This window comes from Anastrepha ludens, chromosome 2 (genome assembly GCF_028408465.1).
Source record: "Anastrepha ludens isolate Willacy chromosome 2, idAnaLude1.1, whole genome shotgun sequence".
In the NCBI taxonomy this organism is placed as follows: domain Eukaryota; kingdom Metazoa; phylum Arthropoda; class Insecta; order Diptera; family Tephritidae; genus Anastrepha; species Anastrepha ludens.
In genome coordinates, this window is record NC_071498.1 from 65,537,819 (window position 1) to 65,563,301 (window position 25,483).

General features: G+C 36.7%; 1 protein-coding gene across 3 annotated transcripts in view; it reads left to right on the forward strand.

The window, feature by feature from the left end:
- Positions 1-16,175: 16,175 nt before the first annotated feature.
- Positions 16,176-25,483, forward strand: part of LOC128871660 (TBC1 domain family member 1) — a 116,680-nt gene continuing 107,372 nt past the window's right edge. For all 3 annotated transcript variants that reach the window (XR_008456054.1, XM_054113594.1, XM_054113595.1), the window contains exon 1: positions 16,176-17,663. Coding sequence is in view for 2 of the 3 variants with exons in the window: in XM_054113594.1 (XP_053969569.1) it covers positions 17,544-17,663 (120 nt within the window). In the remaining variant the exon portion in view is untranslated. The remainder of the gene's footprint in view (positions 17,664-25,483) is intronic.

Genomic DNA, 25,483 nt, shown 5'->3' on the forward strand with positions numbered 1-25,483 from the left:
ATTTGGTATGTTAGTCAATGTGGCGGCCTGGAGCCCCAGTTGGTTACGCAAATGCACACGCATACACACTCAAACAAAGGCATGGAGGTATGGAGAATCAGTTGATCGTAAATTGTCGACTGGAACTGATAGCAATGTATGTGCGTGTGTGAGTGTGACAGGCAATAAAGAGGCATTAGTAGTGAGCTGAAGAGTTTAAAAAAGTTTAAGAGAAAATGTTACAGGTTTTACATTCAGATTTGTTTGTATAGAATTTCAATGAGTCTATGTAGAGTCTCAGTTAAAGGAGCTATATTTAAAAGCTGCATTAAGGATTTATAGATTCCAAAAAGCGAGGTATTGCCAAACTGTGAACCTCTTTGATTTATTCAGCGTTGTTATTGTTATAACATCATACGGTTTTTCACAAATAGTAGCATATTTTGGTGGGTTTGTACGAAATTTCACAAGTATACTGGCAGTAATCGCAAACTACGATAACTGCAGATTTTACAATGAAATGCAAAATACAACTTTACTTTTATTGTTTTTGAAGTGAAACTTCTTAGGCGTCGATGGACGAGCGAGAGTGGAGAGTAAAATTTCAAGGCCATGCAACGTTTTGGGCATTTTCGTTTCGCGCGAGAGAAGAAAGATATAACGTAGAGGAACAGGAGAGAGAGAGAGCTATACCTTATATATATATCTTAGATACACTTTAAGCTATTTTTCCCGAGTTTTTCCTTGTGGTTGCTAATTTTTAGTGAGAAATAACACTGCTTACTTTTTGGCGCTTGTTTGTTGGTGCAAACTTGCGCCTACTTTTTGGCGCTATATTTCCTTGGTGCCTACTGTTTGGGGCGTTTTTTGATCACAAATTTTTTTAGCGTTTTTTTGGTGCCTACTTTTTGGCGCTTATTTCCGTTTCCTGGCTAGTGCTTGTGCGTACTCTAAAGTGCTATCCATTCCGGCGTCGGATTTATTGGTATTTCTTTGCAGTAATTTGTGCAGTTGCTGTAGTCTTGGAATCGCTGCGTTTGTGCGGGTGATAAACGCTCGGAGTAGTGCGCGTTATTGCCACGGTTTTTGTCCGGCGTTTACCTACACCGGTCGACCCTTCTCCGTTTTTTGTAAATTTTGTCTATTTGTATTCTCTGCAAATGTTGTGAATTTATTTAGATATATATTCTTTCCCTCTCTCTCTCTCTCATTTTCTTTCGGGTCTCTCCCTCTTTCTTTGTCTGCCTTGAAAGTTTCACTTCTGTTATGTGTACTGTGCATGTACCGATACTGTTTTTTTGTTTGTAATTATTTTATTATGTATTTTTAGTTTTTTTATTTATATATTTTTTATTTTTATTTTATTTAAACTAGCAAGTACAGCACTCAGACATTAATTAAGTCTATTGTACCACTATACTACTACTTGTAGCCGAATGGGTTGGTGCGTGACTACCATTCGGAATTCACAGAGAGAACGTAGGCTCGAATCTCGGTGAAATACGAAAAACACCTCCGAGTGTATTTCTGCCATGAAAAAGTTCCTCATAAAAATATCTACCGTTCGGAGTCGGCTTAAAGCTGTAGGTCCCTCCATTTGTGGAACAACATCAAGACGCACACCACAAATAGTAGGAGCAGCCCGGCCAAACACGCAAAAAGGGTATACACGCCAATTATATATATATATATGTATATATATATTGCACTACGCTTGGATTCCCTTTTAATTTTCTTTAAATCTACCCGATCTCCGAAGAAATCTGAGTAGATCTTGTGGTGCCAAGGAGCAAAGGAGGTCGCTTCTTAACACATCAGTGCCAAAGACCTCAAACCTGATTCGGGCGAAGGCGCACAGAAAGTGGTCCGCCATCTCATCCTCCTCTTCTCAAGCTGGGCAGAGTACACTGTCTGAGATGCCTACCTTTTCCATGTGCTTCGCCCACAGAAAGTGGCCCATCATCAACCCAACCAGCTGTCTGCACTCCTTTCTGCTTAATGACAGGAGGGTTTGCGACAGTCGATCGGACATGACAGGTAACATCAGTTTAGTCCATCTGCAGCCTCTCTCAGCCTGCCAAGCTCGCTTTTGGGTGGTAGTTACCCATTTGCTAACCGTGGCTTTGACGGTTGCAGAAGGGAGTGGCAAAACGGGCTCTGGGCCATAGAAGTTGGCCTCAGAGCCCTTCCTAGCCAAGGAGTCAGAGGTCTCGTTACCCACGATACCCACGTGTCTCGGGACCCATGTTAGCATCAGGCTTTTATGTTTACCGACATAGTTCAGCCTGAATTTACAGCACTCGACTACCCTTGAAGTCGTTGGGGGCTGTCTAAGGTCATGAGCGCAGCTTGGCTGTCGCTGCAGGCTCATATATACATAGATATGCCTCTCCATCGTTTTTCCACAACAAAGTTCATCGCTTCTTGAACTGCATACACCTCCGCTTGAACCACAGATGCATGCATTCCAACAGCAAAGTGCAGTTTTGTCCTGCTGGATGCCACGTAGAACTCAGAGCCGGAGCCGTTCTCGGTCCTGGAGCCATCCGTGAAAATGCGAAAACAGTGTTTGCCGGGCTCATTTTCCGAGTTTGACCACAAATGAGCCTCTGGCAGCACTGCACTGCATCTCTTTTCAAGTACGACTCTTGATGGCATGGAGTCAAGGGGCATGGAGAGAATCGTTGGATCGAAGTCCAGCCGAACAGAAGACGTACCAGTTCCCATTGAGTTTCAGCCAGCAGATGGCCTCCAAGGCCTCTCCTCTGATGAAAACATCAAGTGGTGGTAAACCAATCAGAGCATCTAGTGCCGGACCTGAAGTAGTCGGAAAAGCTCCGGTGCAACAGATGACCACAGTGCGTTGTAGTCTCGATAAGGTCCTCCTGACTCCCACGAGAGAGAGTCTATTTGTTTTTTATATATATTTATTTTATTTAATTTTTGCTTGATTTTACTATATCTTTATTCATTATTAGAATAATATAAAATATTACACTACTACTGCACCAGCTGCCAGGGCTACAGTGGATTTTCTAATTTTCATCTGATTTTATTTAAGTTTGTTTTGATTTTACTAACATTTTTAATTGTTTTTTTAGTTTTTTCCTCTTAATTTTTCATTATTTACCTTATTTAATTTTACTTTATTTTGTATTTATTATTATGAATAATATAAAATATAAAGAAAGAAAATAATAGGTGTAAAAATAAAATAAAAAATTTGGGTAAAATCAAATTATTTATTATTATATTTATTAAAATCAAAACTAAAAATTCCACTGCAGCCCTGGCAGTATTTAATATTATATTATTAATACTAATATAATATAATACTATTTTTTATTATTATTGTATTATTAATAGTGGATTTTTTATTTTTGATTTTACCAAAGTGGTAATTTTTTTAGTTTTTTCTTTTTTTTCTTAATTACATATTTCCTTTATTTAACTTTTTTTATTTTACTCTATTATTATTATTTTTTTATTCATTCGATTTTTCTATTATAATTATTTTTTATTTATTTTATTTACAATTATTTCTTTTTTATTTTACTGTTATTTTTGTTTGATTTTATTATATTTTTGTTTTTAGATATTATTATTATTTATTGGAATAATATAAAGTATTATACTACCGTTACAACTCGCACCAGCTGGCAAGACCCGTAGTCCATTTTTATTTTTATCTTATTTACTGCATCTTATTTTATTTTTTATGTTGCTCTATTTCTTAATGTATTGCATTTGGCTTTATTAATATATACATATTTTTTTTATTTAATTTTACCTTTAATTAGATTTAATTTGCATTTTTTCCGTTTTTAATTCATTATATATATTTTTGAATTATATTTGTTTTCTCATTAAATTTTTTCCCCCTCTCTGAATTATATTCATTTTCAATTCGAGTCATTTCTTTTCCGCGCTCTTTTCTGTTTCTCTTCAAACTTTTCGAACTTAAAGCAATTATCTTTGCTCTCCATAAATGCAAGCAAACTCTTCGCCTTACTGCATTTTCCGTTTCGCCGTCGCTATTCGTTTGAAACAGCCATTAATTACAAAAGCAGTTAGTAAAAGGCTGTTAAAACCAAAATTTGTTTTATCTTTAGAATTTTTGTTGATAAGATTTTTGTTTCTCAATCTTGCTACTTCTCAACACGCAAAACTCAGATAACTGGAGCAAATGATGCAATAAAGAAGTTGACTGCTGACTTCTGTGTGAAAAGTAATGCGAATTTGCGTAAAATGAAGTAAGCCGATTTTTATATTTCTTTTCTTTCTTCAATTGATTGTTATGAAATTATAAATAATTCTTTCGCAGAAAGGGAAAGTAAAATGAGTAAGTACAGATTACCGTTAATGAGCTTATTAAAAGAAACTCACAATACAGTAATTATTTCGTTTATTTAATAATTTCTTGCTCTTCTTCTTTATTGACGTAGAATCATTTTACATTAGTCACTCCTAGCAAATGCTGAGTGAGAAATTTACTGAAAACCATATATGTATGTATGTGTGTACGTGTAAATAGGTAAATATCCAAATACGAAATAGCGTAGGCTTAAATATTTTAAACGCTCCCAGCCACACCACACCTCTTTTCCAAACTCGGCACGAATTATTTGCTGTTTACTCAACAGTTCTGCTGGTTACTTCTTACTGAAGTTCTGATCTAATTAAATTATCCGACTTTCAGCGCATTTCACGCAATTAGTTGGCACTTTTGTGTTGCTGCTTAATTATATGTATGTACATATGTATACATATAAGTATATTAAAAAACGGTACCATACACGCAGCCATAATATGTGCGTAGATATGTATACACATGAACATATACATCTTCAGTACTTTCATGATAAATTATTACGCGAGCATTAATGCATTTTTTGTTCAGTAATTTTAGTTTTTGTTTTTTCAAAGTTCAAATGGAGGGGCAAGGAGGCCAAGTAATGTGACAAATCTACTTATTAATTAATTGAAGAAAATTCTTTTTTATGTGTGCTTATGTTCCAATGCAATGACGTTGACCTTTGCTTTGAAAAACTAGGCACAAAATAAAGTTCAAAATAGTTCAACTAATACGAACTTTATATAGAATTTGATCTGGATTTCATTTCATTGCTCTTTACTAAATCTATGGTTACCGAATCTTGCAGAGCAGGGGTACAAAATGACTTAAATGTAATATAATAAGACCTGAAAGTAGTTATTCATTTCATTTTCATTTCGTTTTATGTAGTCTTTGTTGCCTTTTATATTGGGTTGGGGAATAAGTTCGTAGCGGTTTTACCTCATTCACACGGTGTAGCTGAGCAATGTAGAGCTCCTTGTTGACCGTTGCATTCGTTTCGAGCATTTCCCAGTGCTCCTTGTGCTCACAGTCCCGCCAAACACATATCATGATCTTCTTTGAATGAAGATGCGGCTTGAATATCGGCTTTGGCGTATCCCCCGGTTTTGTAGAGCAGAAAGAGTTCTGTCGAATGAATACTTAGCCTTTACCAAACAGCAAACAAATCGTTGTAAAAGAAAACAAAATATAACAACGCTATGAACATAGTCCCCAACCCAATATTTTGCGCCCAATAATGAAGGCGTAGTATCATAATTATAAAAATGGGTTATTGTTTTTCAAAATATTTCACTTGGAGGCACTTTTCCCATTCAAAAATGGATACCTCCAAAACGCGCCGTTTTAAAACTTCAATAGCCTCTCTAGACGTTAAAAAAAATTTCGAATTCGCTTTTTATTTTTGATGTTCGCGAACAAAAAGAAATCATTAGGAGCCAAATCGGGGCTGTTAGCCGCATGACCCATTAATTCGCTCTTTAGTGTACTCAAAAACTCTCTTGGGTAAGCCGCGACGTGGTCACTTGGTGAAAGATTATTCGTCTTCGACGATTGATTTGCCTTAATTTTCTGAAAGTTTCTGGCAAACAAATAAATGTGCATACATGTATATATATTATATACATATATATATATATATATATATAATTGGCGCGTACACCCGTTTTGGGTGTTTGGCCGAGCTCCTCCTCCTATTTGTGGTGTGCGTCTTGATGTTGTTCCACAAATGGAGGGATCTACAGTTTCAAGCCGACTTCGAACGACAAATGACTTTTATGAGGAGTTTTTTCATGGCAGAAATACAATCGAAGGTTTGCCATTGCCTGCCGAGGGGGGACCGCTATTAGAAAAATGTTTTTCTTAATTTGGTGTTTCACCGAGATTCAAACCTATGTTCTCTCTGTGAATTCCGAATGGTAGTCACGCGCCAACCCATTCGGCTACAGCGGCCATAAATGTGTACCACTCAGAATTGACTGTTCGAAAATCTTAGTACAGTTGAGGCATGACCAGAATTCAGCAGCAATATTTTGTATGGAACGTCTAGTTTTTGTGTACCAGTTCTTTTTCTATCCTCGACAGAACGAGTTTCTTGAAATTTTTTCACCAACTTTTGAATTGTCGACTCATTCGGACGATTATTTCCACCAAAGAAGTCACGAATTTCGCAATATTTCCAATAATTTTATTGTTGTTCTATCGTTTAAAATTGTACATCTGTTTACTTGAAAATTGTCAAATATGACATAAAAAAGGTACCGCCTAGAAATTATTCACTACTGACATTAAGCGTTACTTTTGAAAGACCCTTCAATCAATACGGAATGAGCTGCCGCATTATTTAGGTGGATCTTCAGCACTGAAATTTGTGCCGTTTAATCCTAGTTTTTTCATGAACTTCAGCACAAAGGTAAAGGTAGAAATATTGATTAAAAATTTGTCATCCAGATTCGCGATTGTTCTAAATTTAAAAATTGTAAAATTTCAGGAAAATCGTTGCATTCAAAAAAAAAAATTTTTTATTATTTATTTATTTTTATACTACGGAGTAAGACTTAGGTGTATTGGAGTATCTGGGGATTGATCACAAAAACAACAAGCACCAGTGGACCATTTCCCAATCCTTTGCAGATGACTGCGTAATCTGCAATGGCCAGTGAGAATGCCCGTGGGAATTCTCAGTTCATTGTTCGATTGCTTATTTGAACGTCCAGCTCAATTCTGAACTTCTTAACTCAAATTTATTGACTTTAGTGATATCATCCTTGGGTATCTGGGCAAGTGGGAGCTGCAGACTCAGCGATTTTTCTGGGACTCTCCCTAGTAATATTCAACAGAGTACCCTTGCCTGATTGCTGAATAAATATGTGAAGCGGTGTCAAGTCGAGCAACACGGCCATCACAGCTTTAGGTCAGGTTCGCATCGCCCCCGTGATGTACACGTGCTGAAGCTTAGTTAGTGTTGCCCAATACCTATTCATGTAAATATGTAACTACTCTCGAAATATTTGGGGGAAACATTGGTTTCACACTACTTCTCTATCAACACTCCAAAATTTCCAAGGTCACATTTCCTTTTGATTCAAAAGCTAAAAGAATGACTCCCTCCCGAACAAAGTAAAGTATTTACCAAAACCAAAACACTCGACTGGAAAAATTTGTATTTGTAGAAAAGCGATAAAATGTGTATATTTGGGTATCTTTGCCAGTTTGTGTGTGCGATCAAAAGCAATTTACCTGCTGCAGAGATGGAGGCACCACCGCCACCACTATTGCCACATTTGTTTATTTATAAGCACTTTTAGTGGCTGCCATATAGTATTGATGGAGGAACTTTTCGCATCCCAGCAGGAAATCTTGTTTATAAGGAAGGCGGTAAGAAAGATTTTTAGTCTTAAGGCATCAAAAGTAGAGTTAGACCAATACACACATTCTCGCATACTACTCTCTGAGATTAAAAATATATTTCAAATATTGATGAAACTCGGATGTATTCACATACTTGTCCAATAAGTCGTGCTTCAGATAACAACGAAGTAAGATGAGCGAAGACTGTGTTGATTTTTTTTTTCGGATATCACCAACATGTTCTAGTTGCTTATGCGGACGTTGTAGTCATCCTGATGGCAAGGAAATTTCTCTCGACTATCAGCGGGCTCATGGGAACTCTCCAAGTGGGCGACCTCAAAAGTCGAATGGTTAATCCAACCAAGACCGAACTAGTTCTGTTCACCAGAAGTTATAAGATACCAAGTTTTCTGTTACCATTTATAGATGGAGTAAAACTAACCCTATCGAACGAAGCCAAGAACAACGGCATAATTTTGGACTCAAAGCTTTCTTGGAAAAAGGACACCGAGGAGTGAGTGAAGAAGGCTTGTAATGCCCTCTTTATAATGGACTATGAATAAGTTCGTGCGGTTTTACAACAGATGGCGTAACTTGATTATTATTCCATCGATCCACATTTCCAAACATTCATTGGAGAGCTACTGTCGTAAGGCACAAACGTCAGTATAAGTTTTTTATTTGAAGCGTAAACAACAATATTTTTACCACACTTGAAAATGTCGAATTTCGTGCCAAATAATGTGTTTTTGCGGGGAATTCTTCTTCATTATTTTAATATGAAGAAAAAAGCAGCCGAAAGTCATCGTATCTTGGTGGAAGTTTATGGTGAGCATGCTCTATCTGAGCGAACGTGCCAGAAGTGGTTTGCACGCTTTAAAAGTGGTGATTTTGGCTTGGAAGACGAAGAACGCGAGGGTGCGCCGCCAAAGTTCATGGATACCGAATTGGAGGAATTGCTCGATCAAGATCCGGCTCAAACGCAAGAAGAGGTTGCAAAAACTTTGGGAGTTGATCAATCAACCATTTCCAAACGTTTAAAAGCCATGGGAATGATCCGAAAGGTAGGCCATTGGGTGCCGTATGAATTGAAGCCAAGAGACGTTGAACGCCGTTTTATGGCATGCGAACAACTGCTTCAACGGCACAAAAGAAAGGGTTTTTTGCATCGAATTGTGACTGGCGATGAAAAGTGGGTCCATTACGACAATCCAAAACGTCGGGCAACGTATGGATACCCTGGCCATGCTTCAACATCGACGTCGGCGCAGAATATTCATGGCCTGAAGGTTATGCTGTGTATCTGGTGGGACCAGCTGGGTGTTGTGTATTATGAGCTACTGAAACCGAATGAAACGATTACGGGGGATGTCTACCGACGACAATTGATGCGTTTGAGCCGAGCACTGCGAGAAAAACGGCCGCAATACGCCGATAGACACGACAAAGTTATTTTGCAACATGACAATGCTCGGCCACATGTTGCACAAGTGGTCAAAACATACTTAGAAACGCTCAAATGGGATGTCCTACCCCACCCGCCGTATATTCCAGACCTTGCGCCATCCGATTACTATCTCTTCCGATCGATGCAACATGGCCTGGCTGACCAGCACTTCCGTAATTACGATGAAGTCAAAAAATGGATCGATTCGTGGATTGCGGCAAAACCGACCGAATTTTTCACAAAGGGAATCCGTGAATTGCCAGAAAGATGGGAAAAAGTAATATAGTAGTAAGCGATGGACAATATTTTGAATATTAAATTTGTAACCATTTTACGTCAATAAAGTTTCAAATTTCGAAAAAAAACCGCACGAACTTATTCATAGTCCTATTATGTAAGAAGACATTTGGCAAAAAATGGAGTCCGAAACCGTATATCAACGACTGGGCGTACAATACGATCATCAGACCCATTTTGATTTATAGAGCTTTCGTGGGTGGGAGGAGGTGCAGACACAATCCTACCTGAAGAATCTCATAAAAGTGCAACGATTCGCTTATTTAGGAATAACAGGTGTCTCCGATCGAGCCTCAGGCGGCGCTGGAAGTGCTCCTACATATTCCACCCATTGATATACAATATATGTTAAAGGATAGCGGCCAAATTTGCTTCCAGAACTAAAGCAGCAGGCATGCTAAAAGAAAACGGTCACGGTACGGTCATGCATCAGTCTTACTATCTGTTGATCACTTGACGCATCGAAAACAGACTATCTGGTTCCTAAGATAGATCTGAACAAATACTATAAAATAATATTCAACTGAAAGGATTGGCGGGCCAGAGTCATATCAGATGATAGTGGTCGCCATATTTATGCTGTCAGCTCAAAGGTGGGCAATGGCGCTGGATCAGAAGTTTACTTGGAACAACTATCCTAAAATTGATCATTTATACTCCCAGACTGGTACAGTATCCTCCAAGCTGAGATCTACGCTATAGACAAAGCAACAAAAAAGACAAGGCTAATGGACTTACATCCGGCAAACCTTACCATTTTTCTTGCCATTAAGCAGCGATAAAGGCACTGACCTCAACGCTTATCAATTCATCAATTCAAGATGTGTTAAAGAATGCAGGAGGTCCCACAACACAACACTTTGTTGGGTCCCCGACCACTCTGGGGTGGAGGGAAATGAAAGAGCGGATGAGTGTGGAGCTTGACCTTTTGCGAGTAGTAGAGAACATAAGCATTCCTCTAAACGCATTATACGCTGCGATTGACCTGAATATAATCGCGGAAATCAAGAGAAGGTGGTCTCTGACTACTAACTGCTGAAACTGAATCTTAAAAAGCCAAAAATGCTTGAATTCAACAGATCAACTACCACATCTTCCTCACAGGTGTTACAACGGGTCACTGCACTACTAGCATTCTAGCCAGTAGAATGGGTGTACCTCTCAATGACTTCTGCAGGAATTGTGTAGATGAAGCAGTTATTGAATTTTTACAACACCTCTTCTGTGAATGTCCTGCTCTTCAAAGAAGCCATGCCGAATATCTTGGTGATTATTTCTTTGCGAAAAAAGACCTGGGAATTTTGCAAAATGTCTCACTGGAGGTACTAGTTAACTTCTTAAAAAGATCTAAGTGATGTAAGCAATTTAGTTAGGGGAAGGAAAACAAATGCAGGTATCACAATGGGTCTTAGGGCCACCGAATGTCTTGTGTTAAACAAGCAAACTGAATAACCTAACCTAACACCTTCTAACAGTACGTCCCATAATAACCCATCAGAGCCGAATAACGTTCTGTTATGGAGCACACCTTCTCAATTATTTTCGCCGTGCTCAAAAACCAACAAAATACCGTTCTCACTTGCCGTAGAAGCACTTGTTCGCGCATTTCCTGCGGGGATGCAAATGTGCTTGTACATACAAACATGCATATGTAAGTCATTATTTATTTTCCTTAGATTTTAAAATCATAAAATCAGTACAAATTTGCTATTTCCAAAGGCAAAATGTTTGATGAGCAACAAAAATAAATTTCATTGACGACTACAAACGACAAATTTCCCTTTCCATCAGACGCTTATCTGTATGTATAAATGTAAATGTGCATCCATGTGAGGTTTGCTTGTGGGTGAGTATGTACTCCTTTTTATTGCTATTTCGTTTATTTCTACTTCCTCATTTCCGGTAAGCTGTCGTGCGGAGTGATTAAATTTCAGGCAGCAGCCATACGGACATAAAGATATCAAGACAAGTATGTGCGTATGTGTGTGTGTATGCATATTTACACTTTTAGATACTTCATTTTTATATCCATGCAGTTGGTCATATACATATTTACTATGTATGTATGAATGTGTGTGTATATGCATACATAGAACCATAAGTATGTATGTATGTGTACTCAGCTAATAGCTCGCCAGCAAAGATATCTTATCAGTTCCTGTGTGTGCTATTTTTTTCTTCTTATTTTCAATATCACCATTTAATTATAATTTTCCAACGATATGAATTGTATTATATTTTTTTTTTTTGTATTTTGCATTTTTGGCTAAGCTATGCTCTGTCACTGCGGACAAGCCATTCAATCTTACCGACACTCAGCCCAATCGCACTAAAGCCTTTTAGGTCCCTCCGCGTTCATGCATTGCAGTCGTGCGAAAAATTGATCTGCCATTTATGCCTAGCGCATACCATACACCCTCTCGCATACATACACATACATACATACATCTGCACACACACATATTGGGATCTTACCGGCTGGCAATTCATATTCGTAAGTGCATTCGGTGTACTGAGGAACTCAACTTTATTCCATATTCGTGTAGGCAAAAAATGGCAATAAAAACAAAAATAAAAATGCAAAAATTACATAAAAACAAATTAAAGAGTTTGCTGTCTATTTTTGGCGCAGACAAGGGGCGAAAACCTGCTGCTGCGGCTGTTGCCATTTTTGCGGAGGCGCACATTGACACTTTGACGATGTTGCCGCCAAGTTATCTGTCTGCCGCGTTACCATTGGCAGGAGAGGAGCAAAGTGCAATCAGCTGAACGTCAACTGAACAATATTCAACGGTTTTGCTCCTATTAGTAGAGAAATTCCTCTTTGAATAAAAAAAAAAAAAAATAAAGAATTAATGAATTGGACAATATTTTCGCTCATTAGTACGTGAATTTTGTGACATTTGGAGATTATGATAAATTTCGGGCACGTGGTTGTCTCGACCGGGTCTTACAAATACGATTCTGCCAATTCAATTCTATACCACCATTTCTAGCTACTTCACAACCGAGCTTATCTCGCTGTAACGCTCCGAATATTTTTTTTCTAAGCCGTCAGTGGTAACTAATTTAAAAGCACTAAAAAGGGTCTAAGTCGCCCAAAGATTCCACGAGTTCGAGCAAGGCGTCGGAGTTAAAGACTTCAGGACGACCAGCGCGCGGGGCATCCTCCACGTCGCAGTTACCACTTCGGAATTTTTAAAACCACTTTTGCGCAGTCCTTACACTCACGGTATCCTCTCCGTCAACAGCAGCAGTTGTTGCATTTTTCCCACTTTTATAAAAAAATACAAAATATGCCTCTTATACGCGTTCGAAGATTCCATTTTATTTTTTAACAACACGTGCTTCTATCCGCGATTAAAATCACTTGTTGAATGCACAATATATCAAAGAAAATATAAATAGTTCCGTTATATTCCGCGAATAATTTTTTTTATGCAAAAATCGTACAAAAGTGAAATTATGGGTAAAGTATGCACGAACTTATGGACTGACCTGATAGTATCTTAAGAATATGCTGTGAAATTTTCATTCGGCAATTCCCAATATTATTGTTTCTACCGCCCTTAACTAGGTAGAGAGCGGTCCGCGCGCTCTTGTAATATACCTCAAACATTAAACTCATTTTTCTCGAAACTACTTTTTCCGGAACGCATGATAACTCATACAGTTTTTAATATTTTTTGATGCGGTTGTTTTTTTAATATTCGAAAGTGTTTTTTCTATAGATTTTTGATATTTTTATTAAAAAATTTTGTAGACACAATTTAAGTGTAACATTTATGACGTAAAACGCATATTTTTTTTAAATGCCGTAAATTGCAAGATTTTTGAAATTCAAAAATCTACAACTTTATTTTACAAGATTTTTTTTTACTTTTTACAGATCCATCAACATTTCAAGGAGAAATGATGCAGGCCGTGAACCAACTTTTTTTTCTTGTACTTTGGGTCACGTGATTTTTTATATACTAATTTTTGTAAAGAAAAATTGTCATGGTTTTTTGGATTTTAGCTCGTCTGATGAACGTCATTCCAATTGCTATTGGTTCGTTTCGATGTTATAGACTAGACAGAGGGCGACGTTAATCGGTATTACTGGCGCAGTTAATTCTGATGGAAATTGTAACGTGACAGACGGTTCTCACGCGGACTAGTGAACAGCTGATTTGCTTATTGAATGGTTTTGTCAGTAAAATATGGATCACAGGCAACAAATACGGGTATTAGCAACCCTTATACTGAGAAGTAGTCGTATAACTTTTCAGTTCAAGTGCTGTAACTCCCCCAATTTTGCCCCGATTGGCCTGGAATTTTGGCAGGTAATTTCAAAGCATCAGCCTTTCTAAGCATGGAAAAATCATGAAAATCGGTTGTAAAACAAGAAAACTGTCACATGTCAAATGAGATGAACACCCCCTAATTCCAATTGCTTTGCTATGCATGACCCTGACTAAAATTGCTATAACTCGCTTAATTTTGCCCCGATTGGCGTGAAATTTTGGGCGTCAGGGTTTCTGAGTATAATAAATCATGAAAATGGGTTATAAAACGACAAAACTATAAAATGATATGCCTGACTATGCATGACCTTGACTACAACCTTTTAGTAAAATTGCTATAACTTCCTTAATTTTGCTACGATTGGCCTGGAATTTTGACAAGTAATTGCAATAGCATCAGCCTTTCTAAATATGCGAAAATCATGAAAATCGGTTATAAAACGACAAAACTATAAAATAATATGCCTAGACTATGCATGACCTTGACTACAACCTTTCAGTAAAATTGCTCCTTTTAAAAATCATTTGCCGTTCGGAGTCGACTTAAATCTGTAGGTCTCTCCATTTGTAGAACAGCATCAAGACGCCCGTTACAAAATAGGATGAGGAGCTTGGCAGAAGTTTACGCCAATTATTTATTTAATTTGTTTATGATTTTTCCGAAATTACTCGAGAGTTATCTTCTCCCCCAATGCGGCAATTTCGTTTGCTGACAAATCCATCCAGTCTGATATGAGTTTAATCACTAAAGATTGTTGTTGGCTTCAATTCTTATGTTAAGTGAACTTTGTAAAGATGAAAATACAAATTCTTATGTAAAATCCGCCCAACAGTCGTACTATGAATCCCGAATTTTTGAACGTACAGTTTTAGGTCTGCCAGTTCCTTTTCTATGCTCGAAAGAAACTCATTCTTCTCGAAGGTTTTCCACCAACCTTTGAATTGTCGACTTCGGACGAATATTTTTCCCAAAAATATCACGAATTTTGCGTTTTCTTGTTCTCAAATATCGACCATTTTCATAATAAGTGTGAATACTTTTAACGAGTTGTTCTGTCGTGTAAAATTGTATATCTGTCTACTTGACAAATATCATAGATGGCATAAAAAAGGACTATTTACATCTAGGCGTCACCTATGAAAGACCCTCTACTTTCTGTGGCAGAAAAGGCGAAATAAATTTTCAAATTTCATTGATGTCACCTGAAATGGGCTATAAAACTACATACGCAGAAAAATTCTAAAAATTCTTATAAAAAGTTGACAGCTTTGATGAAATTTTGAAAAATTGTGTACTAAGTTTGAAAGTTTGCGCTAAGGGGTTTATATACAGTTAAAAGGCCGAAAAAAGCGAATTTTCCAGAATTTTTAAATTTATCGATCTAAAAATTTGTACACATATATTATTTTATGTTATCTTTTAACTGTATTTTAAGACTTAATATTAGTAGACATATTTATTTGGAAAGGAGCTACAGCTGATCTCCTGGAGCTCCTCTCAAAAAAGACCTTTTGCGGTGGCCACTATATCTCTGAACTGGAACTGGATCCATGGAACTGAAATTAAAAAACCAAACAGATTTCGTTAAAATTTAACATTACTTTACTAGTAATTAACCGAAGGAAAAGCAAAATAATTATTTTTTTGACGAAATGGCGGTTTCTAAAAAAAATCGTTTTTTGGCCAAAATTTCAGCCTTAAATTGTTAATTACTACAAAATATATTTTAGAAACTCGTGTTAAAATTTGAAATTTTTGTAAATTCTAACTGTGTATAACCCCTTAAATGGGTTTTTGTTATAGTAGGAACTATATTTGTGGCTTGCATTGCCTGTGCTATAACAAGACTTGCCGAAGATTTTATGGAATTCCTCCTTCGCGTTTCCTTCTTTTTTTACTATATTTATAAGTAATAAAATTTAACTTTGATATACGAACACAAATGTTAAAGAAAAATTGCTGTATTTATTAATTACTAATAATGTAAACAAAACCCAGCTGATGTGTATTCACAATGGATTTTTCTTTTATGAAATATTCACAGTAGTCGAGCTACCAGACCATGGTGAAAAGCAGACCGTCATTTCAAGCCATCATTCGGTTAGCACAGTGTGTAAAATAATTGAGGAAGTGTGTAAAGTGTGATAGTACTTGGCAAAAAATAGAAAAAGGGAAGACGTGGTTTTGTTTTCAATAAGTCCTATTGCGTGTTCTTAAGCGGCTGCAATCATTTCAAAATTATCACCTTGCATTATGGTTTATTCCAAAATTTGGGTCACCCTGTGTGGAAAACAAAATTTTTTCACTGCTCTCTGGTTTGTGTATTCGCTAGCCTAGCAACACAATAGGAAATGTACGACAGATGCGTGCTGTCAGTATTCATTTGCTTTACTTACCACCTTCGCCAGCTACAGGGTTGTTATAGCTTGCCTCAACAACGGCCTAATTCAAATGTCAAGCAGGTGCGAAGTAGTAAAGCGAATAAAAACATTATGAACCGAGACTGCGCCGAAAGCCGCGAATTTTGAGCGATTTTGAGGACATAAAAGCTAAAGAGCCCGAAAGTTGAGAAGGATAATTTGAAAAGCGCAATATTTGCAAAAACAATTTAGTGCGCAAGGATATAGAGAAATAAAAATAACTTGCAGACATAGCCGATAACTGTTGTGTCCTGTTAAGACGGCAGCAGTTTTCAGTGGATTTTCGTTGTGTTTATACGTTGCGGATGGTTTAAAAGTGTTAAAATTGGTATAAAAGTATGTAATTCAACATGAATAATTAGGAAAACACTAAAATTCGTTATAACAAACAGAGTAGCAAACAAAATAATAGAATGAGCACAGAATAAACTAAAAAATTGAGGCATTGTTAAAGAAATCCTAACTCTGGCTACGAAAGTATGAACAAATAGGGGTGTCTGCGATATACCGAGTGAATAACTGCTTGCATTTTTGTCCAATTGACTGCAAGGCGGCTGCCTGTGTAGTCTACATATAAAATCCAGTTTGCATATTTATCCTGTTGGAATGAAGAAAAAACTTGACAGCACTACTGGGTGAAGAATTATGGTGCATGTAAAACCGGAGCAATACCCATTCCTAACGTAGCGAAACTCACGAAAAATCGATATTCGCTAAAATAAAAAGAGGACGAGGCAGCCGCGCTCTAGGAAAAGTAGGTACCTAGTCATTTGCGCGTTTCCGATTACATGAATGGGCAAGTATATCCAGGCGGAACAAACAACTAACTGATGTGTGTGTGTATGTGCATATAAGACAAGAACATAAAAATATACTCTTAAAAGCCAACATAAAGTAGTCCTTTGCTACGGTTTATTTGTGTCGGCGCTCTATGTCATAAATTCCTTTAGTCGCGTGCTCAATTATATGTATGTATGTATATATTTTTGGAATTCCCTTGGTGGACATCGCATAACAAACACCTACGTACATCTACTACATATGTACATATATAAACCTCACTGCCATTAACATAGGAAGGAACTACTGGCAGGATTTTTTCAAAACTGTAGCACCCTTATCTACTTATCCATACCTTACAACTGCCTCTTTTGTGTACGCAATTTGCATTCAACGCCCACATTTTTTCTGTTCATCTGCTCCAAATGAGTCATGCGCGCCGAAAAGTTTTCGAATGCTACAAACGATTTTAAAACAAAAAAAAAAAACAGTGATTTGTTGGAAAAAGTAATTTAATAGGTCCATTTTGACCGCTTTGCAAATGTGAATGCATACCAGCTAAACTTTAAAGTGTTCATTTTTGGTTAATATTGCTTCTGAGTAAAGTGACTACCCGCCAGTATTCAAAATGAAAACACGTCTCGTTTCGTTAACTTATCGCGGCACCGCTTCCGTGGATCCGCGCTACTCCGCTGCCATGCTGCCATGGACCATCAATGATATTCGGTCCACTGAGAGCTACTCGAAGGTAAGTAGTATTAAGTATTTAATAAAGCAAAGAAGTGGATCTATGTATGAAAGTAAACTCTAAATTATGGAAGGGTTTCTTGGATGCAGATATGTCTACGTACTTTACTTAGTCCTGCCATAAGTTCTGTTACAAGTTAAATCCGTTATAGATACAAAATTATAATACTTTTTTTAATGAAGTTAGTTTTATTTAATCATGTAAATATTGAAAAAAAAAAATTTTCATTCGGAATGGCCACCATTTACTTTTCCATAAGTCTTCAAACGATTAGGCCATTCAGCTTTGCAGCACGCACGGTTTTCATGTAGGTATATTGACGTCGCTGAACCAAAAATTGTTTGAGACTGCAAACTTCTGTGAGGTCTTCGACAGGCCATGTTCTCTAATTCTGGCCACAAAGTGTAGTCCAATTAATTCAGATCTGGACTTCCAGAGGACCAATCTTCTGCGGCTATGAACCCAGGAATATTGTTTTTAGCCACTGCTTGGGTTGTTTTTGCCTTATGGGGTGCATCGGAATATTGCTGGAAGATCCAATGCTTTCCATTGAAGACAGTACTGCTTTACGACGCCTTCTAATAGTTCCTCCTGGTACACTTTTGCCCCGGTCCTAACCCTTTTTTCGCAGAAATGAAGAGATTTAACGCTTTTACAAGAAATTCCCCATCAAGCCATTGGTGGCCACGCTGAACCCTTTGTTGCGTCTTTAAAAGTTTTAGCACAGATTGTTGTTGCGCTTATTGAAAACTTCAACAGTGAAAATTGTCTCATCTGTGTAAATAATGTTTTCATGTGGAGATCATCTGTAATTAGTCTTGACATGAATCTGGTCGATATTTTCATATCCCTGGACATGATTTTCTGCTTTCTAAGGAGATTTCTGCGCATTTTTTCTCGAACGGCTTTTATGGTTCGAACCACGCGAAATTAGAAATATGAATATCTTTTCAACTGTTTTCTCAGTAGCTATTAAAGGGTTTTCCAATAACAGGTGTTACGCTATTGCTTGCTACGCTATTGTTGCGCTATCGAGAGATGATTAACGATTTTTTATGGCCGAAATTGGATGGTATTGATCTGGACAACGTTTATTTTTGACAAGACGCCGCTACGTGCCACACAAGCAACGAAACCATTGATCTTTTACGGGAAAATTTATCTCTCGAAAAGGTGATCACAATTGGCCACCGAGATCTTGTGATTTAACAACTTGTGACTTTTTTCTTTGGGGCCACGTAAAGAAGGTCTACGCCAACTCCCAGGGTAGATTCAAGACCTCAAAGATGAAATTCGTGAGGCTATCGAGGACATAGGGCAGCCACTTTGCAATTCGGTTATGGACAATTTCATGAAAAGGATTTTGTCCTGTAAGCGAATAAAAAATCGAGTCACTCCGGAAATTTTAATCTTTACCATCACTTTTCATTTCTTTGGGTTTCGTATAATTAAATTGTATATAAATCCGGGTCGTTCCGGTTACGTAGATTCGAATGTCACTGGACTCCTATCAGCTTCCATTGGTTAAGAGCTTCTTCCGCTAATTATTTATCAGAAGTTAACTGAAAGGAGTTCGCTGACTAGACATTAAGGAATCACTTTTTTGCCATCTACCGAGCGGAGGCAGACCCAAGCTCTCTTATTAAGTCTACTTTAATAGAAGTAAACGGCGAATGGTTAAAGAGTTAGTTGATAAGTCTGCTATGGTTTAGTTGATTGCCTAATTTTAACACACATTTGCAGTCAAGAGTCGAAACATTAATTTCAAATGCAAATTCATCAGTTAACTAATTTATAAAAATCTCGGTTTGAAAACTGCACTTCTTTGTCAATTTGGACAAAAATCACACATTAATTACGAACACATAATCAATCATTTTTATGTTCACATCCACTTAACAAATTTTACTAGTGGTTAAACTTGTTTTATTGCTTAAAATTACTATGAAAATCACGTTTGCGTTTTTGATATCAAATGCAAATTAAAGTTGAGCAGTCAAAATTTTAAATATTTACGAGTAGTCCAGTCATTTGGTAAAAAAAAGGGAGTTACCTGGAAAGTTTTCCGGGAGTTTCCAAACTAGGTAATTTTTATAGATTTTGGGATGCTCTTTTCGAATTTCAACTTTGCCACCTCGTATCTACGACGCTAGCGCCGCCATATTGAAAAAGTTTCGCCTAAAAACAGTTTTTTTTTTACAATATCTCCATTCTGACGCATTTTATGAAAGAAACAAAAACAAAATTAAACTAGAGATAATTTCCTACATTTAATGTTATTACGATTTTTTTGTAAAATCAATAGTTTTGGGCGTATGAGCGCCACAAAGTACATTTTAATATGCATTTTCGAAAAAAACTCATTTCCACACCACCTGGAGGTAGAGTAAGCGGTGCTTTTTTTTTATCGTGGTGTCCCCTGTAGGGGAAGTGGGGGATAGTTGATCATAGTTTTGGTTTAGGTCAATATTTATGAATTTCTGAATAAATTAGATAACAATAATGACAACTCACGAAAGTAACAACATTCCTGCACATTATTTTTATCACGTTACTTTTTAAATAGGTGGGCATATTATTTTATTATTATTATTTAAAAAATAGTGCAAAATGATCAAGTGTCCCCAATAGTGGGATACTTGAGCATAAACAAGGGATACTTGATCACAGATTAAATAAAAACAAATTTAACTCAAAAACAAAAACAAAACATTTATTTCAAAATACAGTCGGTTATCTTAAATACTTTCAAAATATTCAGAGCCTTTATGAAGGAATAATACATTCTTTCACTTTTTAAAATAATATTTGGATCTGGAACTAATCCAATAATGTCTTCAAATTCAACATCGCTGACATCAGATTCTACTAACGAGAACAATTTTTTAGTTTCATCCGCACATTTCAAAGAAATAACGCGACAACCAAGATCGTCATAATATACCTGGTCAATTATGCATAAGTACCGGTATATTGACGACATTCTCCTGCCTCCTTTAAAACGCACAACAATGAATTTCCCCTTTTTTAAATTGTCTGAATTCACTGCCTTTAACTCCTCAAATTCTTCTTCAAATTCATTTAAAGAATCTTCAGATTCTCTAAACGAAAGTTCCCCTTCACTACAAGAAGATGAAAACACTCTTTTCCTTTACCCTCTCCTTAGGTTTCTTGTCTTTAAGAGTTTTTTTGTTAGTCTTGTCTGCCTTTTGTTTCTTCTTTTCCTCTCTTAATTTTAGCTCTGTTTCTAAGTCTTGATTGACTGGTGTGTCAGTTCAAATTGCAGATTTTAACTTTTTCTTCCCTTTTCTATTAACTGCGCTTCTTGGACCAGCTTTTGGAAAGGGTATAACTTCAGTAGGACTAACAAGGAAGCTTGATTCTTCCCTTTGATGTGAAGGAGAACTGGGTCCTGGTTTTTTATCCTGAATTACTTGATCACAGCAATCAGAGAAGTTAGATGGCCCCGGGAGTGAAGTAAAACTTGTTACTGCTTCCTCATTTTGTGCAAATTGGGAATGGATATCAAGCAAGTCGGGTGGCCTTGCTTCTTCACACTGCGTCTGGGCTGATTCTCTTTGATGCTCAAGCAATAGTGGACTATTGTTTTGTTTATTATTGTCTTTTTCTGCGCGATTTTCTATGGTTATGACTTAAGAAAGCTCATACTCAGGGCGGTCTGTAACATATGCACAGAGAAAGTCATCATCAGTGAATATTAATCGATCAACAGGTTGTATACCTGTTTTTTTAAAACTATTTAAAATATTTGTTGCAGTAAATGCAAGAGGATATGCTTTTCCAATAATAAATGAGACATCATATATTGTTATAACTCTTCCCGGGTTTTTTGACATCCATTCATAAACAGTCCGGTCATATGCATTTTTGAAAGGCCCAAAGACTCCAACATCAAGAGGCTGTAGCTTATGGCTACAGTGGGGTGGCAGTATTAATAATATAATCCCATTCTCTTTGCAGAACTTTAGAGATATTTAGTATTAAGAATATCAAGGGATACTTGATCATATGATCATAATTTTGCTGGTTTGCAATATCTTATTAAACTATTCTAAATGTAAGAATTGGCTTTAAATAATATAGGTTAGTGAAAACTGTAATTAGATCAAGTATCCCCCACTTCCCCTACGCCCAATCCACATATGATGCAAACTTTCAAAAATTTAGCGCAATCTCCTACGTTTTACCATTCCTGATGGACCAGGCGTTGCGAGTTCGTCTTGGGCACCGATCAAGACGTCGCAGACTGAAATCTCGACCGCATCAACTGCGATACGATTATCAGGCTCATCACAATCCTCTTCGTTGACCGTTTCATCAAATGTTTGCTCTAAAATAGTCGCAGTTTCTTCTTCTTCATCGTAATCCAATTGCACTTGCAAGATGGTTTAATAAAACTGCTTAAAAAAATAAGGCTCATTACTTTTCAATCAAACCCTGTATGCTTGTATGCTGCGTTCTAGGTCCCGCTCTTTCATTCGGAGAACTTATTTCCGCGAAACCACTGATGATTTCCCACGTTTCTGCTTAGCATCTTGTCGATTACATTTCCGATGGTTATATGACCGACTGCATTTTCGAACGTTCGACGTTCTTGTTCCCAACGCATGCCTTGATAAAAGGGGTATTCAGCGTCATCTTCGGCGGCATCCACGTATATGCATGTGGGGTCTTCGCTTTTCCCTACTTTGAATAGGTCCTTTTGGGCTATGTAAAAATTTACTTCGCCGCAGATCCTACTGTACAATGTAACGACGTCTTTTATTAGTGCACCGCCCATCTGCCTCGTGTTTCGTTTCCCTAGCGGTCTTGCCATAGCCTTAACGTTTCGTTCTTTATTTTGCGCGCTGTAGGTTTGCTAACTTCTTCTTCCAGGAGCTTACACCGGTGATTTGCCCACAGTTCAGCTCCGTATAAGAGAACGGGGAGCATGGTAGCCTTCATTGTTTCCCGTTTCTTTGGAGTTGGTCTCCCTATGTTTGTCATCAGTCTGTTGAGTAGGGATACCATCTTCACGGCTTTCTCTGCGGCGTGTTTTATTTAGGCCCATAACATTAGTATTGGGTCCAGTCTTATGCCTGGGCACTTAAAGCCATTTTTTGTTGCATTTTAAAAAGGAAAAAAACCTGTTTTTCGCAATGCATGGAATTATTTAGGATATTAACACTAGAACTACGAACCGGTCAAAATGACCGGTTGGAACATTTATTTCCCATTTCCTCTTAAATATTCCAATTACATTTTTTTCGATAATGTCATGATTTTTATTAAATTTGTGTATAGAATAATATTATAGATTATTTTGTTCTTACGCTTCCAATTTTCAGAGTTACCTATGTGTTATACCTAAATATACGAACCGGTCATTTTGATCGGTCATAAAAATATCATGAATACTTTTTGTATCTTCTTGAAATATTCATTTTGAATATGGAAAATTCCCGGAATTCAAAGATTTTGCGTTTTCCATATATTATGCGAAAATTTGTATAACTGTAATATGGTATATACAGTTATACTAAATCCGTAATATGAATACAATTTCTACAGTCAGTCTGTAACCCCTATACTGATAAGTTATCATAAATCGTAGCATATAAACATTTCAATTTAATATTCTTACTTACCGTGTATAGTTGCAAATGACAATAAATTGAATATTTTTTATATTTCTTTATAATTTCACATTATTCTTGGATACATTGTAAGTGGTTTCTGATTGAATATTTTTTTCATTATTAGAAAGGGAAATAAAATTATAGTTTTCAGTTAGAAGTTATTACCCTGAAAATGGCGTCACATTCGAAAAAAACAAAATTTCTTGAAGATATAACAAATATATGCGAAGATATATCCGAAGTTGTCTGCAAATCAACAAATATTTCAGCGGTCCAGTTTGAAAAGAAAAAGTGTAAGATTTCCGTCCTATTCCGATGAGAGTGAACATCAGCAAACTGAAATTGCTAATGGAACTATTTGGAATGAAATCAAAGCTGGATCCTATCCAGGGAGAAAACCAAAACATACCATTTTCAAACAAAAAGTAGGACCTACAGGATATGAAAAAAAAAAAAATTGTAAAGAATGTTGTGAGTAGTGCTTTCTCATTACTAATTAATCGTGATATTATACATCATATCATAACATGCACAAAACAAGAAGGTTTACGAGTTACTGGTGAAGAATTGGATTTATCAGAAGAAAAATTCAACGCTTTTCTGACCATTTTATTTGCGCGTGGCGCTTATGAAGCCAAGAACTTAAAATTATCTTATTTATGTTTTTTATGTTATGTAATTACAATAAATGAATAAAATATGTTTCTTTTGCTTGAAAATTTAATTATCTTATGAATTTTTAGTTTTATTTCTAAATTTCTACTGTTTTGTGTAGTTAAACAAAAAAACCGGTTAAAATGACCGGTTAGTTGAAATAGGTATATGGTAAATCTTCGTAGTTCTAGTGTTAATGATTTTTAATCGGATTTTCAATAACACATTTAGCTGAGTGGGCTACAAAACTAAGAGTACTGACTAAAAAAACTTAAAATTTCATACAAATTTGCTGACATTTTTTTTTTTAATTTTGTACAAAAATGGAAACTTTCACTTTTATGGTTTTTTGTTGTTGTATGAACTGTATTTTCATAAAAAATAAAAGAAATTAAATAAAAAAAAATAAATGTTCAAAACTTTGCAATATAACGCACCGCTATTATTGTAAACACAGGTGTACATAACATCATAATTAACGTCCACGTGCAGCAGCATCAAATTAATGTCTTCAAATCTAGGCATTATTCTACACTCATTATGCTTCACACACCATTCACCGAAGGCACCCCATGATATCACTTTATGGCTACTACACCTTTTTCCATAGAACACCCGGCATAAAGGCATAAAATGATTAGTTAAACGCCTCCGCTTCACCGTCGTCACCGACTAATGCTGGCATTGACACCGTCCCCATTTAGTATTTATCAAGTGGCTACAGCCTTTCTTTTTATGACATCTCACTTACACAGAAGAAGAGAAGAAGAAAAAGAGAAACAAACTTTGTGTTCTGAAACAAATGAATAAATACACGCGCCACAGGATATAATCACTAAGCACCAATTCAATTTGTACTGTTGAGAAAATCTGTTGTCATTAGCAAGTGACGAAACAACACAACCAATAACAACAGAAACAATACGGCAAAGGGAAAACTGGTGCCATGTTATTATTTTCCCGTTTTGTTTTCCGATCAAAGTGAGTGGTAATTCGATGTGTTGTGGGATTTAGCAGCTTACTGGACGGAGCCGTAGACTTAAGTTGAAGTTCGAGCGGATGTGAAGGACATGTGGCGGAAGGAAACCATAAAAGTTCTATAACTAAAGCGCATTAGAATTGAAAGTTTGTTACAAAAAAAAAAAAAAATGCATTCATATGAAGGAATAATAGGAGATACACAAATATTTACAAAGGCACTTATGCATGAACCTAAATCCATAAAAGTGGGTAAATGTGCAAGCCGTTGTGAGTGGGTGTTTGTGGTTTTATCCGTACCTGCTTAGTAGGTATTTAAATTGTTTAAGGGTAGCCTTAAATTGTTTAGGGTAACCATGACCATCGCAGTCAAGTTTGTTGATGCGCGACTTTGTTTAGGTTTGCCACGGGTTCAATGCACAGTGTGGACATAAATCATTAAATGTTAGAGGAAGTCTTTTCTAACAGTGGTCGCTCGCCAGCAGGCAACGAGAAGCCTACGAAATGTTGCTATCGACATTTAAGGCAATTGGCGGCCGTTTTTAAACG